This window comes from Bradysia coprophila (assembly GCF_014529535.1).
Source record: "Bradysia coprophila strain Holo2 chromosome X unlocalized genomic scaffold, BU_Bcop_v1 contig_12, whole genome shotgun sequence".
Classification (NCBI taxonomy): Eukaryota; Metazoa; Arthropoda; class Insecta; order Diptera; family Sciaridae; genus Bradysia; species Bradysia coprophila.
In genome coordinates, this window is record NW_023503293.1 from 643,961 (window position 1) to 661,688 (window position 17,728).

General features: G+C 34.3%; 1 protein-coding gene across 1 annotated transcript in view; it reads left to right on the top strand.

The window, feature by feature from the left end:
• The window catches only part of LOC119067524, a 55,961-nt gene that overhangs the window by 21,363 nt on the left and 16,870 nt on the right, over positions 1-17,728 (top strand). Inside the window, exon 2 of the mRNA XM_037170553.1 lies at positions 8,242-8,416. Coding sequence (XP_037026448.1) covers positions 8,318-8,416 — 99 coding nt within the window. The 5' untranslated portion in view covers positions 8,242-8,317. The remainder of the gene's footprint in view (positions 1-8,241; positions 8,417-17,728) is intronic.

The following is a 17,728-nucleotide window of genomic DNA, read 5'->3' on the forward strand; positions in this document are numbered from 1 at the left end:
GCAATATAGAATTCGGATAATAAATTCAAGATTCATCGAAAGCCGACGTGACTATTCGCACAGAGGGAAGACGCACTTATATTAAATCCAGAAGTACGTCACCACTCGATTCGCACCTGAAATATTATCGTATTGATGCTTTTCGCACCCGAATGTCACAACATACAAATTTTTAGCGAACTTTTACGACTTACTTAAGATACCCCTTGAAAGTGAAGTATGCTTTCTTGAACAAACTGTAAGATACTTTGTGCGTCTCTGCACAAACATTACTTCGATTTCTTGAATTGGTTCATTGAGAGAATATACACATAGGTTGATGGTAATCATAATAACAAGGACACTATTGGCACCAATTAATTTGCCTTTGTACAAAAATAGTCATTGCTGCATGAAATCAGTTTTTGTTATGAAAGTTATTCAGACAATCTGTCTTGATCTATATTCGTTTGAGAATTATTTTGTTCGCTACGGAGTAACGTAAAAGCGTATTGTTCGATCCTAATGAATTTGACCTTGTATGAAATGTAACGTTAAGACGTGTGTTTGGTTCGAGTCTACTGAATTTATCCTTGTACCGAGTTTACCGTAAAAATGGAAACCGTTTTGTGATTTGAAATTGGATATGATAACAATAATACTGACACTATTCGCACCCGGTGCAAATAGTTTCTACAATAATACTAGCACCCAGTCGAAAATTGCATTCACCTTGGTATTACTGACTTTTTTATGACCGCAATGACAGCATCAATTACAAAAGATAATAATTTATGTTACACTCGCTACTGACTAGAGACAACAATACAATCAATTGAATCAAGTCAGAAACCAGGCAGGAGCGCGTGATTTGACTATGGGCCTGGACCACCTGGACCCAATTTGTGTCAGTGTTCATTTGAGTTCATTTGCATACAATATATTAGGTTCTACATTTGACGTTTCAAAAATGAACCACTCCTGCCTGGTTTTACTCCGCCTTGATAGAATTGAAACAAAACTTATTTGCTGCGATCGGAAATAGCTAAACTACAACATTTATGGCAACACCCTGTACAGTGTAACTGTACCTTCAAGATAAAACTGTTAACCATATTTGTCTAAGCCATAATATTATCGCAATTTTTTCAACGGCATAGGAGTATAATAAATAGCTTAATAATACGAGCATGTAACGTAGTCCCACATACGTATATTTACAGTTCACCTGGAAAGAAAATGGAATACACATATGGGTTTGCCTGTTTTCAGCAAAATATTCTCTTTGATGATAACCAATCCCTTCGAGCAATAATTTTGAATTTTTAAATGAAAAGAGAGAGAGAGAGAGAGAGAAAAAAAACAATTTTATGGCAAATGTAATTGAGATAGGGTTTTGTTAACATAAAATATTATGTGGAAATTAAAGGGAACGCGCCAGATTAACATTCAACAAATGTTTAGAACTGTTTTGCCTTTGTTTTTAATTTTGTTCTGAAATGGTTCCGATTATAAAGGTGGTACGCCGACCTCATGAAACATTTTTCTGGTATGAGTGAACGGTGAGAGTTTAAAATGAAATATTTATAAAGTTGGAAAAAATCTTTTGCAGGATAACAGGGAACCATTTTTTAAAGCGGAAACCTAATCACACACAATGCATTCAACCTCTATCATTTGTAAGTCATAATAGTAGCGTAACATATTATAAAGACAAGCCTAGTAGTTCAGTGAGTTACAATCGCATTTAATAAACATTTAATAAAAAGAGAAACCAAGTCACAAATTGAGGTAATTACTAGAAAATTACATTCCTTATTGATACATGTTACTAGAGTAGTAAGTAGAGGAACGGTAGTCACAGGAATCTTATGTTAGGGCGGTGTTGTCGATAAAAAATGTTAAGTTAAGGAAACTCTGCAACAAAACTGACGGAATCCTTGAACAGAGCTTAAAATGCAGAGCATTTTGTTACGCCTTGACAATGTTATGAGGAATTTCTTTACGTGCTGCGGGAAACGATGGATGATGTGACACGTTTTTTCAGGTAAAATCCCTGGCCGCTGTACAGTCAGTACTCTAGTGATGAAGAGATGGAGAAAAACATTGTTTAGCAAGTTTGTTCCTCTTCGAAAACTAACTTTTGGCCAGTCAACTCTCAATCTTTCGTATCGGGCAAGTTACAAGCGAAAATACGGTCAAACCAAGATTTGATCCAATTCATCCACAACTACAAACACACAATTTTTTCCACGTTTCGGATCATTCCTACAACATATCAAAAAGTGATTTTGTTTTTCGCTTACATTTTCACTGACAATAAATAGAAGTTTTCCATATTTGACGGTAGAAACGGCACCCACAGAAAGACTTCCGGCACACTTTGTGTTTATAAGGCTGCATTAATATAACAGAAATTACGTGACATGTCCATCGTTTCCCGCAGCTTCTTGTAAATGTTCATTGCAAAACTTTTATAACAGAAAAAATTCTTCTTACCGAAAGACGAAAAGTTACCAACATTTTAGTTAAAATATGGCTTTAGGTGAAAACTCTGAATTTTCGAATCATATAAAATGTAAAAGAAAACCTTATATTATGCTCTTTTCATAAAAGGAATGCTAAACTTGATCCGAAATACCTACACCTACCATAGATGTGCAGCAGAAAGGCAAAAGGTTATGATACACGTCAAAAATGTTGAACTAATTTAAAATCATGAATATCATCAAAATCTCAGACAATTTTATCCGATTATTTCAAATTGTTTTTTTATATTTCGTTTATTAAAATAGAATTTGAAACGGACTATTTGTAGCTGTACGTCTATGTGGTGTCAGTGTATGATTGAAATGTTGATAAATAGAAGTTTGGATTTACTTTGAATGTGTGCGTTATGTTTTGAAAATAAATTATTGTTTTTGCGGTCAATGAATTTAGAGACAAGTTTTTATTTCTGGATTCACGATGCAAATACGATACGTCTCTAGGGGTTCGTTCGAAAAATAGTTCGAACACACGCAGGGACTCTGTGAAAAGCGTATGGGATGGTGTAATAGGAGGGATGGATGTTCGGCAAAAGAGTACGTAAAGTGCTTGACGTATTTGCATTTTGAATTACTGTAGGCATACTGTAGACAACTTTCTGTTTAAAGTAACATTCTGCGTCAAAACGGCTGAAATAGCCGTAGTTAATTCAGAAAGAGTCAGTCGAGTATTTATATAAAAGCCTGTCACGTGATGATCGAAATTTCGTTTTGAAGAACTTCGAAAGCTGTGGGCAAGGTTCATGGAACTTTATCTTATCTAATAGTGAATCGAATTCGGGAGAATGTTATGAAGTTTCGTTAGTCACACGACAAGCATGGATTGCTTTACATATGTTTTATGTACATTCGAAAGATATTAATGCTACAATGCTAAAAAAATGTTAGAGTAAAGTAGAGCTTCACTATTCTCGAACAGAAAGAAACTTTTTCAGTTCCCGTACAGCCTGTAAATATTTTTCATATGCAGAATGAGCACCAGCTGAATATCACCAGCTGGATCTGCTAACACACACTTATTGTATGATAAACAATCAAAACTCATTCTTAACGATGTGTTTACTTCATTCATACGTGTTATGTGCGCGTAGGTGACGTTAACGTAGAAATGCACTGTGTGTAGGTTGTCTTTGAATTGTATACAATACAAAGTGTTTTTGTTTGTACACCAGCTGGTGATATTCAGCTGGTGCTCATTCTGCATATGAGAAACTTTTAGCAATTGTAGTAAAAATACTACAATTATTAAACATAAAGCCTGTGCAGAATCAGCAGCTGCTGAACTTCACCAGCTGATCAACAAATATACTCTTCTTGTATAATGTACAATCAAAACACATTCTAAACATGGAGTTCATTACAGTCACACGTGTTATGAGCGCCCATTGATGACCTTAACGTATGTATGTACTGTATGTAGCTTGCCCTTGAAATATTTTCGATACAAAGGTATTGTCTTTGTTGACCAGCTGGAGATGTTCACCTGTTGCTGATTCTGCACAAGCTTTACGTTTAATAACTGTATTGAAAATTTCGTACGTACTTTGTCGTACGACCGGTGAAAGAGGCCAAACATTGTTTTTAAGCGTCCTCTAATGACCTCTAGACTCAAAATTGTAAGTGAACTTATTACTGACCGAATGAATAGCCCCATTCCACGATTTCATTGTTACAGCGATATATTTATGTGCCAATGATTTCATTATCAAATTCTCGCCGTTCCAACCCCGAATCAAACCCAAATGAAATGCATCGAAAGTTCATCGTGTGGTGTCTGACCTATAAAAACGATAGACGCGGCATGAACTCAACCCAATTAATTTTGATTTTAATTTTTTCGTTCCAAATATAAATTTTCCAATCGAACAAATGCATAAACATAATTTACGGCACATTTGTACAGTACACATTCGTTTAAGATGAAACTTTTATTTTTTGTATGATGGCTGTTTTTATCCAGGACATTTATTGAATTTTTCATGGTAATATTTTCAATTTTAATTAAATTATATTTTCCATTTCTTGTCAGATTAGATTGATTGATTCTTTATTAAAAATATATATATTTTGATGACCTATTTACGGTTTACGATCATAACCGTTCATGTTTCTTCTTTTTTAGTGCGTCGTCACATTCATAAACAGTTTGTCCTATTTATCTTCTTCTTTTTTTTTACTTTAGAGTAAAAAAAAAAATATTTCAAAATGTTATATGGCATTTTTATGGGTCATTTGGGTATAATGTCTTATGCATTTCTATATTTTATATATATTCCACATATCGTTGTGCCAAAGTCAATGATGATTATTACCATTAGTGTAACTTGTTGTTGTGAAGATGTTTCTTATAACAGGAAATATATTCCTTATCTTAACGGCTTAAACGTCATACGTTTTAAATTCAGTAGGTGAGTGGATGGGTATTCGGAACGATATTTTATTTAACACGAGGTAATAATACAAATTGACTATTTTTTTCGTTCAACATGATGTTACTTTCACGTATACAAGCTGTAAAGGAGCATTCAATTATTGTATATTGCTCTGTGAGGTAAGACTAATATTATGCATCTGCTCGGAGAAAGAGTTTTGGTTTATCTTTGCATCGACACAATGCCCAAATGTTCATTTTGACGAGTTGGAATTATTAAAAGAATATTTTACAGCTTATTCCACATCGATATCTGTTTGGAAATTGGCATGAAAATTCAGTAAAGCCAAGTGACATAACGGCCGCTCCCAGCGGAACAAGTGAGCTGCCGGAGTTGCCCTGATGATTTTGGAATCAGCATTCCATACAGATCATAATAAAATCATAAAATCAATTTTACCTCAATTTGCACGATATTTTGCATTAGCGGACACACTACAGCAATGGAAAGAGCCGAGAGAGATTGTCATTCTTTTTTTTTAACAGTGGGCAAACGAAGTGAAGTATGTTTCCGTCACTCCTGTCACAGCAGAACAATCATGTCAATCACTCGAATCTATAAATCCACTTGTTTAATCTATCAAAGTATCTATGTACTCACGATTTAAAGAAAAACAATGAAAACTGCTTTATACATTTTCCATTAGGGAACATCAGATTGTTCAAACAGAAACGGAATGTCCAACACAAACGGAAACACAAACGATTTGTCTTTGACAAAGCTACATTATCAAAAAAAAAAATTGTTTGTGCTTCCGTTTGTGTTGGACATTCCGTTTCTGTTGGAACAATCTGCCGTTCTCTATTGATTGTTGTAGCATAAGCAGTTATTAAACGGAGTGAAGTCCTGCGAATGTCTTTATCCAAAGGAGAGTGACGTGCGTTTCGTGATTTAAGTTTCCATTCCACCAACGCACTTCAAGCAAAAGTGGTACTCTAAATAGGGTACTGAAACTTGACAGTGCTCCATACAAAATTTTACACTGTAAAAAGAGTGGGGATAAAATTTCATACAAAATAGTACTCTATTTGGCAGCTGTCATTAATAGCACTTTTGCTTGAAGTGCGTTGATTCCACTCAACAAAAAGTATTCCTGGAGAGAGCCGTTAGAGAGCAATTGCTTAAGAGTCAATTCGCCAAAGCTTCGAACAGCTTATATGGAATCGGGATTCAAGGCGACGGCGATCCAAACGAGTTATGGCTCAAATGAATCGTCGTTCAATTCTGATAATATCGTGGAACAACTTTTACCGCGAAATTTTTTTGTTGGGCTGTCATGGCCCTTAGGGTTCCACGATATTATCAGAATTGAACGACAATTCATTTGAATCCCGACTGTTCGAAGTTTTGGCGAATTGACTCTTAAGCTGTCAAATAAACAAAGAAAATTAAGCCTGGTAGAATCGTGCTCGCTCCTTTAAAAAAATAGTTCATCCGTTTACATGACAGTTCCACAAAAGCCGAAGAAACAAAATGAATTTTTAGGAATGAACTTTCGTCCTTTAGGGCCGCTGTGTACTTACACCTTTTCTGCATTTACTTGACTGTTTCCTTAAACAATGAAAGCTCCGCCTCTTTTCTTTTGTTTGAACAAGTAGTAAGAGGACTACTTTACGGAATTATATGTTTTAAAGGAAAACACGATTTAAATTACACCAAATTTCAATTTTGATGAGCAACGTTTCGGTTTACGTACGACCATTATAAAACCGATAAAAATTGAAATTTGATGTAATTTAAATGATGTTTTCCTTTAAAACATATCATTCCGTAAAGTAGTTTAATTAATTGCACCAGTGTTCGAAAAACCTTTATCTGTCGTATAAAATAGTAAGAGGAGAGTAAGTGTGCAGACACCTTTTTTCTAGAAAACACTATCTTTCACAATCCAACCGTACCGTAACCGAATTTCTCACAAGATGTTTAATGACTCCGCATCCGCATATCAGAAATTTTCTTTGTTACTATGATCCATTAGGGGGGTTTGTGTTACCATCAGTTTGACGTTTCTTTAAAGTTCTGCGTCAATTTATAAATGAAAATCACAATTTCCCTAGTATATTACCGGTGAAAACTAAGGAAGTAGCATCCCTACACAGCAATTTTTAGTTCAAGTAATAAGAAGATTGAGAATCAATAAAGCATGAGTCTTTTTAAACTGAATTACAAAATTCTTTTTAGATTCATTTGAGTGAATGGGATGACTGGTATTTTTCATTATCATTGTTTTAGTTGTCGTTACAGAGTTTCTACTGATGATTGACTTTAAAAAAAACTTTAAAGAACCAATGAAACCGTATGTCGTACGTGGAAATTGTAAAATTCAATGAGACAACAGTCTTTGATCTAAGTATTTTCAGCAGATTAAATACAAAATCTTTTAATTAATTAAATTAACCAGCGTTCATTGTCGTCTTTATTGATGGCATATTTATGTTACCTTACCTCATTGTATGTTCACCAATAAAAGAAAAAGATGCAACCGGTCTGCGAAACTATCTACAATTTTTTTTCAAATTAAAGGCAAAAACGATTCGAAGAATTTTTCCGTGTTGAATTTGATGATGATTGGAAAATGCATTCGTTTTTTTTTTGTATTTACCGTTGAACAAATGTTATATCCGTGTCTGGTGACTTATTAGTACCTTTAAAAAGGAAGTTGAAAATGTTGTTAATGGAGAACGTAATTTCCATACAAAGTGGAAGAATACAACAGAAATTCCCCATAATTTTCCCTTATTATCTACAAATAAGTAAATAAAGAACATCATCGATTTTCGTGTGTACATAACTATACATTATTATTCTGTACGTTGGAAGCGTAAAAGAACGTTAAAAGACAGTATAGTGTTTTGTGGACTAACTCATTTTACACAAAACCTGAAAAGTATAAAAATTCCTAAACGTTTCTTTACGTGTGCACTAGAAATATTATTATTTACTTTCTATATACGCCCTGTATTGTAAGGGGAGAAAAATGTAAACGAAAATGGGAATAACATCTAGTGTCTGGCACTGATACGCAAAAATAAATGAAAATCTATCCACAGCAATATGAATGAAAATAAACCGCATTCAAACATTTTGTCGATTTTTGTTTAATAGTTTTTTTTCTCTCTCTCGTTTGTTTGCTTTTGTTTGTTCATATATTTCGTATTTAATTTCCTCTTATCCATAGTATAAGTATTTTAATAAATAAAAAGAGAAACGATTTTCTACACACCACAATTATTTCCGATTATTACTGCCATCCGACGATTCGTTAATTACATTTTCCGTTTCAGGTTAAATGGATTACGATATTGTGGACCTAACGTAGGGGATGTGAGCAAAGAGCTACGCTTAAGTCATACTTAAGTAATGCTGTCGTTAGGCTTAGGTATTCCCCTAGCGATTGTCTCACTTATTGGATTTCTAATCAACGGCTATGTATTGGTTATCGTCATTTTAACGAAACAGGTAAATATGAAATATTTTAGATGAAATAGTTATCGAACGATTGGGTGAGAACATCATTTTAATAGCTATTTTCATATAGGCGAGGTGAAAATATGAAGTTACACTTAGGGATGGGAGACGTTCAAAATTATCGATAATATCAATCGAAAGAAATTATCGATAATCGATTAATCATATCGTTATCGATAATTTGATAATTATCAAAATATCGAAATTCGATAATTATCAAAATATCGATATTTTGATATTTTTCTGAAAATTAATGATAATATACCAATATATCGGAATATAGCGATAAATATCGGAATTTCGGACCGAAATATCGATGTATCGAATTATCGATATCTTGATAATTATCAAAATATCAATAATTATCAATTATCGATATTTTTTTGATAATTTTCGATAATAAAGTCGATAATTATCGATTATCGATAATCGATAATTATCAATAATGATTATCATTATCGCCCATGCCTAGTTACACTTACAATTCTCCTTATTAAATCCACATGCCATACCAATGTAACAACATAGTAAATCGCATGTGGATTAAATAACATCAATTGAGTTGTTACGGCGAAATTGTGACCTGTTTATTTTCTCGAACTGTAAATCGATAGTTTACACAAAAGATTTGAAAATTGCCAACCTGCACAAAATTTCGGTTTAGGTATACGTACAAGGTAGAAACAAGAACCTGAGTACAGGAGTGAGATCCTCATTTTTTACGCACTAGTACGTTGTACATAATGAAAATCAATTTACGCACTATTTTGATCGCACTATTGTACAAAATAGTCACCAGTGCGAATCTCTTTGCAAATCATCGCTGAATTGCATAATAAGTAATTTTGTTGACTTCCTAGCGCGACAGAGCAAAATAAACCAGGCAGGAGCGGTTCATTTTCGAAACGTCAAATAAGGGACCTAATACATTGTATGAAAATGAACTATTCGAACTAATGAAATATTCGCAAAAAATATTGGGCTACTAGATTATTCAGGTCCCTAGTCAAATCAGCGCTAATGCCTGGTTAACTTTACTCTGTCGTGCTTCCTAGATTAAAGTGCTGTTTTATTGACTGATGTAATAGGGTGTAGCGTTTTGCAGTCTTTTTTTTATTTTTTTAAGGCCTGCGGGTAGGCTCGATGCAGAATGGTCCACTGTTCACGAAAATAACAAAAAAAAAATTTTTTTTGAAGCTCCCATGCGCACTTCTGAAAACCGACTTTTTGGTCACATAGCCATAGTGAGATCAGTTCTGCCGCCTGTGTTGAAACAAATTTGTTAAGTGTATATGATAACTACTCATAGAGACTGTGGCTTCAATTTGGCATACTTTAAAATTTAAAAAAATTCGTCTCACCGATGAAAAATTACAAAAAGTGTTCCCGACCATGACTTTTCTAGAAATCTTTTGGAGTTAAAGCTTTCTAAAATCTGTGACTGGGAAGCAAAATAGTCGTGTCGCAGCTCATTTTAAAGGGAATTTCAAGAGCTTTCAAACGAATATAGACTCGACGTAAAGTTTAACCGGGTTGCAGATTCATTGACCTTCCAATATGGCTATTTGTACCGTGTGGAAATTGCCTAAGGATTAAAAAAAGACTATTTACACGTTGGGCAAATTGGACCAAATTTGAACCAGTTATTTGAACAACCGTAATCTAGAATATACGCAACGATTGGTAGATTGGTTATATCAATACAATTCTTTGTTTATGAAGACAGCAGTATAATAAAGGACTATTTGATATTTAGCAAATTACGGGTGTGAACAGCATCCACATAATTATGCGACTGATTATTCACTTCAAGGTGTGAATTAGTTTAGAAAATAGGAAATTTCCTAATGAAAAAAAACGATCTTATCTATTTAAACATTGACGTTGTTCTGTCGAACTGAAACCTAAAACTAAATAATTTTAAAACGCTTAAACAAGGTGTAACTACACATTCATCGAAATACCTTTATCTGTCTGTCATAGTAAAAGCTCTTCCAACCAGCATGTTGCGAGGTCACAGTATTTTTAATCTAAACGAGTGGAGAACTTAGCAGACGCTGCGATGTTAGCCCCGTACACGTAACTCTGGTCCGTAACGATACGTTTTTATAAACAACGATAGATAGATAACGATAGAAACTTTGCTCATCGCAATTAATCTACAAAAGCCCGTAGATTATGCACCTCTGTCTAAAATGTTTATTTTGGCGATTTGGAAGCTCTGTACCGAGCCGAAGGCGGACTCATACGCATAGAGGTGCATACGCTATTTTATCTCCCAAGAACAGATATAACGAGATAAACATACAATCGCTAAACAAAACTGGTGTGCATACGTTATTTTGCACCATACAATTCCAAACGGGACCAGCTGGTGCAAAATAACGTATGCACACCAGTTCGGTTTAGCGATTGTATTTGTACTAGAGTGATAACATCGAGATTATCGTTCTAGGCAGATAAACACTATTTTATCTGCCGCGAACAGATATGTCGAGAGAGTTTTGCACTGGAGGCAGATAATAGTAGGTTACATTGGATGCTGCGAAAGTAATTCATTACATAAGGTTACAATTACCGAAGCAATTTGCTCAAAAATACACGAGGTAGTTGAATTTCACATAAAAACTCACGAAAAATGAACCGAAAATATTCCGCAAGTAATCGATCATTTTCACATGAGGTTAATACCTATGCAATGTTCAACTTTCGCATGGGACAGGCAGTAAAATACCTTACGTTTTTATTAACATTTGTTGCTTATTCGGCAAATGCTTTGTCCTTAATCTTAATCGCCAGTGGCGGATTACCCTATGGGAAATTCGGTACCGTGCCCATGGCGCTGGAAACATTTGGCGCTGAGCTCAACCACAGAATGGACAATTATTGTCTGAAGAGAAATTGTTTATTAGTTTTAAACTGAAATTTAAAAAAAAAAATTGACTACGGCGCTCGTAATCTGTCACAAATCTATAGAGAGTTTGCGGATGCCTAATCACGTAAAGCACAGTATACGCACGTAGTTTTAAATTTTTTATTTTGACGAGTACAGGAGTCCACGGGTTTGAAAATTTCAATTCGCATGTCATAGTATTGAGTCCAAACATTTACAGAAGGAAATTATTTTGCGAGGAAACATGAATGGTGAAGTCTAAAATGAAACATTTAGAACTATAGTTCTTCACATCATGGAAAGTGTCAAAAAACGAGGAAAAAGCGCCTCTTCGATCTCTCGAACTAGTTCAGAATGGAGTGCTAAGCTGATGTTCATTTGCCTTTTACACACAAGAGCGTAAATCAGGCTAAAAAAGGAAATCTGATGCCTCGAAAAAGAAAAAGCTCGACCATTGAATTAGCGTAAAAACTACGAATTGTGATGTGGTCTTCATACATAAACTAAAATTTGTTATTTTTCACTCATACCAGTCAGTGCTATGCCAATAATCAAAAAAGCATTTTCTTATGATATCAGAATTTGTATAGTGATACCTTATTTTTGAAAATTTTCTTGCTCCCTGCGCTCGCAATTACATTTCTTCCACTTTTATCGTAACACTATCATTCATTTCAATAGTCTCCGGAATGCACGTCTTGAACAAGCAGTAATTTTCGTTATTACATTGTTTATATGAATTTCATATAGAAAAATTGGCGCTTAAATTGCGTTTGCCAGTGGCGCTGAAAACCTTAATCCGCCCCTGTTAATCGCCCTTCGTACCTCGTACGAGGCTAAAACGTCGTGTGTCCAATAAGGTTTCTCGATGTTATTATTATTGAAAGGAGAAATTAGATTAACCCGAAAATAAACTCTCGTTTTCTTTTTGTCAATAAATAAATTAGAATGCAACATTCGTATAATACGTTTGCTCAAATTGAAATTTAAATAGAATTTTTCCGATTTGTTACTTTTCATGTACGAATCCATTTCGGAAGAAAATATGACGAAAATATCAAATTTATGTTTGTTTTATCGAAAATGGGAATTCAATTGCAAGTTCAATATTCGGTATACATTACGTCCGTCAATTAGGAATCATTTCATTATACAATATCTAGCTATTTTTGAGTAATTGACAATGGACTAATTTATGTAGAACGTTTATGTGTGTGTGTGTGTGTTTCCAAAGAAAAATATCAATACGAGTTGGTTATTACACTCCGGCATTTGAGTTTTCTACACACATCATAATTTCATCATACCCGACAATATATCCAATATAGTTAATGAACAACGGAATATGACCGACCATAAATCGGAATGTGAATTATGACTGGAGAAAAACATTTTTTCAAAGTGACAGGAAACACTTGAACAAATACTGTAGTTGCATTGCTACGCCTCAGTAGCTTAAACAATTTTCAATAAAACTAAAAATCTAATAGTCGCATCGCAACAAACTGAGCGTAAAATTAAATTTCATCACATCAGAGACTTACTTAAGACTGGGTTTGCTGAATAACAGTGTCACAAAAATGGTCGATATGTCCCCTAAAAGGGCTTCTAGCTCTCTCTCTCTCTCTCCCTCTCTATCGTGTGATTCTAATTTCCAAAGTTGAAAGAGAATGAAAAAGAGTTTCCTCTCCTTATGGGAGAAAGTTATCACAATCCTTCTGAACAGCAATGAGTCCAACAATAGTCTCCTCATATACCAGCCTTTTTTTGGACATACACCTTTTGTCAGACAGGAAACCGTTGAGGTATCTCACATCTTGTTGTAAGTATTGTTACACTGCAACTTCGATACCCAGTGATGCCTAATAATAAAATGCATATGATTGATGTTTTCTAACCAATGTTCAAAAACTCTTTTGCTGTGAGTAAATCATAAAATCGTAAAATTATTAATTTGACCTAGGTCATAATGCATCTTCTGTCTAAGATTTCAATTCAAAGTGGAACGATATGAAACACGAAAGTTTTAATGTACAGGATTGAGGATTGTACATATTTTAAGTCCAGACAGCACTTGCTTTAGTGACAGTTTAAACTTTTGAACTTTTGGGCATTTCAAAATGTTTCCTCAACGCTTTCAAAACGACTAAATTCATCTGTTACAGACTGCAAGCACAAAGCCAGTATAATTATCGGGTCTATTACTTCAAACGATCGAAGTATTTTTAATCTGTTGATTTCAAATCTTGTACTTCAATTTTTTTGTCGTGGTTATCGATAACAGATGAATAGCCGTATGTGACAGGCTGGTTTATTTCTAATTAGTTGTGTCCAGATGTTCCTCCTAGGCTTTGAATTACCGTCTTGGCTAACGCTAATTTTACTTACCACCGTTCCTGACCATCTCTACCGAAGAATTTAAGGCAAACGAAAATTCTTTTTAATTACGAATGTTTGTGAAGGTCACTTTCATCGGCTATCATCATTATTATATACTAAATACACATTTATAAAACCACAATCATCAGGCAATTTGTTGTCGATGGTTAAGTATCGAAGCTCGTAATCTGTTTCGTGCTGCTAATTTAAAATGCATCAAGAAGTTATTTTTACGTTCCATCGATTATTTTAATGAAACCGTCTTCTTGCGAGGGCGTTCTAAAAGGACTTGATGTTTCGTTGTTTAAAAAAAACATTTAAGACAATTTGAGGGATGATTGACCAAAACAAATCGGTAAATAGTTTAAAGACTTCGTCATCGTTGGGCCAAGGAATTTTAGAGAATAATAGTGTTTTTAAGTGGTATTTGCGACGTTGTATAATCAAATATTTGTTTTGGATGTTAGTGGTCCTATCTAGGGATTTCGAGGTGATTATTTTCTCGACCAAATTTTTGGACCCATTTAAAGTAACCGCCAAAATAATCAAGTAGAATATTTTTTACACTTGTTACCGCCGGCAGGAAGGCTTAAATTCGAATATGAGGAACGTCGGAGTTGCAAATATTTTCATGTTTTGTGTCACTGTGTCATGAAAATTTTAATTCAATTTTAATTCTATCTTTGTATGCAACTCGGTGATAACAGTTATTTATACCCCGCAGCATCATAATATGCAAAATTGGCAAACTTTAAATGTATATGTGGCATAAAACGTTGTATGAAACTCGATGCAAAGTACTTCATTAGGCTCACGATGCGATGTGTATTACTGTGGATTTACACAGCAACGTAAAAGTGACAGATGCAAAAATTTTCTCATACGGCAACTCGAAATTTCATTCATAATTTTAATTTTATGAATGAAATTTCGGGTTGCAGTATTTAAAAAACATTGCATCTGTCACTTTTACGTTGCTATGTAAATCAACGGTTATGCCTAAATTCCCAAAAATTCACAAATTTTATTTGTTTTTGAATCTTAAGAATGATCATTCAAAATTGTTTGACTGGCTTACACAAACCAAGGTTCTGAAAGAACCAGGTTAAGACAACTCTGAGTTGATCACGAAGGCGGTGACACACAAATTGAGTTCAGCGGCTACGAAGTTTATATGAAAAAGGCAAGGTAAATATAGTGAGGAGGTAATGCCACTCAGACGCGCGGCCTAGCACATATGTTCGATGTCAATGACATCTTTTTTTAAAATGGTTGACTACGATTTACTTGTATTTCACAAAAATATTTTCAGTTGTGAGATACAGATGGCCCGACTTTCTATTCCATTTTTTGATTTCAATAAAAGAATGAGATGGCGTTTGTATCGAACTTTCGTGCCACCGCACATCTGATTCGGTTATATATGGCATTACCTCCTCACTATATTTACCTTGGAAAAAGGCAACGTAACAAAAACAAAATTCCGAATTTTCCTAAAAAAACATTTTCTTCAACTTGATTTCACACACAATCTGTACTCTTTCAGAACCTTGACACAAACAGCTAAAAATTCAGAAGTTGTTTAATATGTGGCCTTGTAAGTAAATAAGTCAAAAAATATGACTAAAAAATTGAGGAATTTTAGGGAATTAATTCACTTAAAGACCCTGGTTGACAATTCAGATTTTTTTTTTTAGAAAATTTAGTGAAATTTTCGATATTTAGTGAAATTTGTTAAATTAGTGAGTTTTAGTATCCTAATTTGTCGTGATTTTAATGTATTTTTGGAGATTTTAGAGAACTGAGTGATACTTATCGCTAATAATAGGCCATGTTTTGTAAGTTCATGACCGAGTATATTCCTTCTTACGCTAGACTTTACCCTCACTGGTTTTTTTGGCCTATTTCATTCCTAAGAAACTTACATAAACTCAAATCGTCACGTGTACCACAACAGCAAACCATTTTATGAACAAAATATTTCCGTTAACACTGGCACTTCCACCGCTTCTCCTCTCTCTCTCTCTCTGCTGTAAAATATATTGACTAAATTTTATTCTGACGCAATTGTTTATTATTTATCGCGTAGTATTTTCTAAAACAAAGTAAAAAAAATTGTGAAATCCAATAATTTCTTTTAAAGGCTACTCGTACCTCGTAATCAATTAATTAATGTGACCATTCAACTAAAAATATATCCAAACGCAGAGTATAATATGGTGTAGTGCTATTATATCCATCCGTCCATATACATATATTCCATACGTTAGAGTAAAGTAGAGGAATCGATTTGAAAACGTCAATTAGGAGTATAATAATATTTATGTGATGGTCAACTGAAGGTATCAAATTAATTTTTGTTAACAAGACAAAGCTCTATAGCTGCTGTATATATATATAAACGAAGCGCCGTGGTCAGGTTATAAAACGGGAAACATTAAATTAAATTGTGGTCACAAAGATAATTATGTATGGAAAGTCACGTGCAATGCGATCGCACAGTTCCAGGTTTATGGTGGTTTCTCTGTAATCGGAGTCCAATTAATCGCAGCACATATTTTGTTTGTATTTTTGTATTTTTGTTTTTCCTTTTTTATTATACTGAAGTGAGTAAGTACTTCAGAAAATGGAGCTTGTAAAGAGGACACACTGTTTTGCACGCATAAAAAAATCCCACGGTCGTATCTCAGCTGTTCGTCCTGGTTTCTCTGATTTCTCTTATTTGCCATTAGCATACGAAATGAGAGATAAATTAGAGAAACGGAGAGAACAAGCTTAGAAGCAAAAGTGAATTTTTTTACATGGACAAAGCAGTAAATAATGTTGACGGAAAAATGTTTTTAACTCGTCAATCTATCAATTTTATTCGAATCCATTTCTGACCTTGTCGTGAATGTGCTGTAATAAACACCAGTTCTGATTATCATTTCCAATATTTCATTAAATTGATATTGTCGTTTTACTTACTTTAGTTTGTGACGCACGTTAACCTACTTTAAAAACCTGTGCATATTACATAAATTTACACAATCTGCAGAGGTTTCTCCAAGTGGGATAAGTATCACCCGCAAACCAATTTTGTCTTTAAAAGTAACATACTTTTGCGTGCTTTAATGGTTTTACTTTTTCAAAAATAGATTTTGGTTCAGTAAAATCATCAAGAAACGACTATTTTTCCGCCTAAATGTGGGCTACACATTTGCAAAGGGTGCATTGGTCTTAACGTGAAATTTAGTGGGAAATAGAAGAAGATTAAAGTACTGTTTGTTGATCAGTTTTGTAATTTTCAATGTAGAGGTGACCTCTCCTGAGTATGAAAATCTCTCTCACACTCTCTTACCGGATACATGACTTGTCTTGAAACATGGTATGGAAATCCCTTTTTCCGTCCACTCGGGCTGGAAAAACCTGACGGTAAATAAGCTTTTGTCAGACTTGATAATATCCTGCCTACCTGATTCACTAGTATAGCTATCGAGTGGACTATCGCTATACTACAAAACTTCTGTTGTAAATCCGTCTTGTTTGGGCAAGAGAGTCAAAATCAAAGAGAAACATAAATATTTCAATACTGCGGTTGGGATAAGACCATTTCTAATCGACCTAAAGTCGCCGCAATGAAATCGGAGCAACCCCTCTAATTATGTATAATAACGTCTTATCTATTAATGGTTTCCGCGCTGCCCACCCTCATAATCGACATAATTTATTTACATTAACGCAGCAAAAGTCGCGCTTTTTTCATTGTGACTTCTGCAGGGCATATTAAATTCCGGTAACGTTATGCACCCTCGGAAATATCCAATAAATTTACACCGTTGGTTGGCTGCTTAATGCGCCGAAGAAATTACAGGCTTATGACTTTTATTGCTTCTGTCAAATGTAATAATAAACGAAGATATATTTACCATAGACAGACATTTGAGCTGTTTATTGAAAGAAAAATTAGAGCAAAGTAAATTGAAAGAATATTCCCTTGAAATGGTGTTTGTCTGCAACTCATATAAAAGCGAAAATGATTCCTTTGAGAT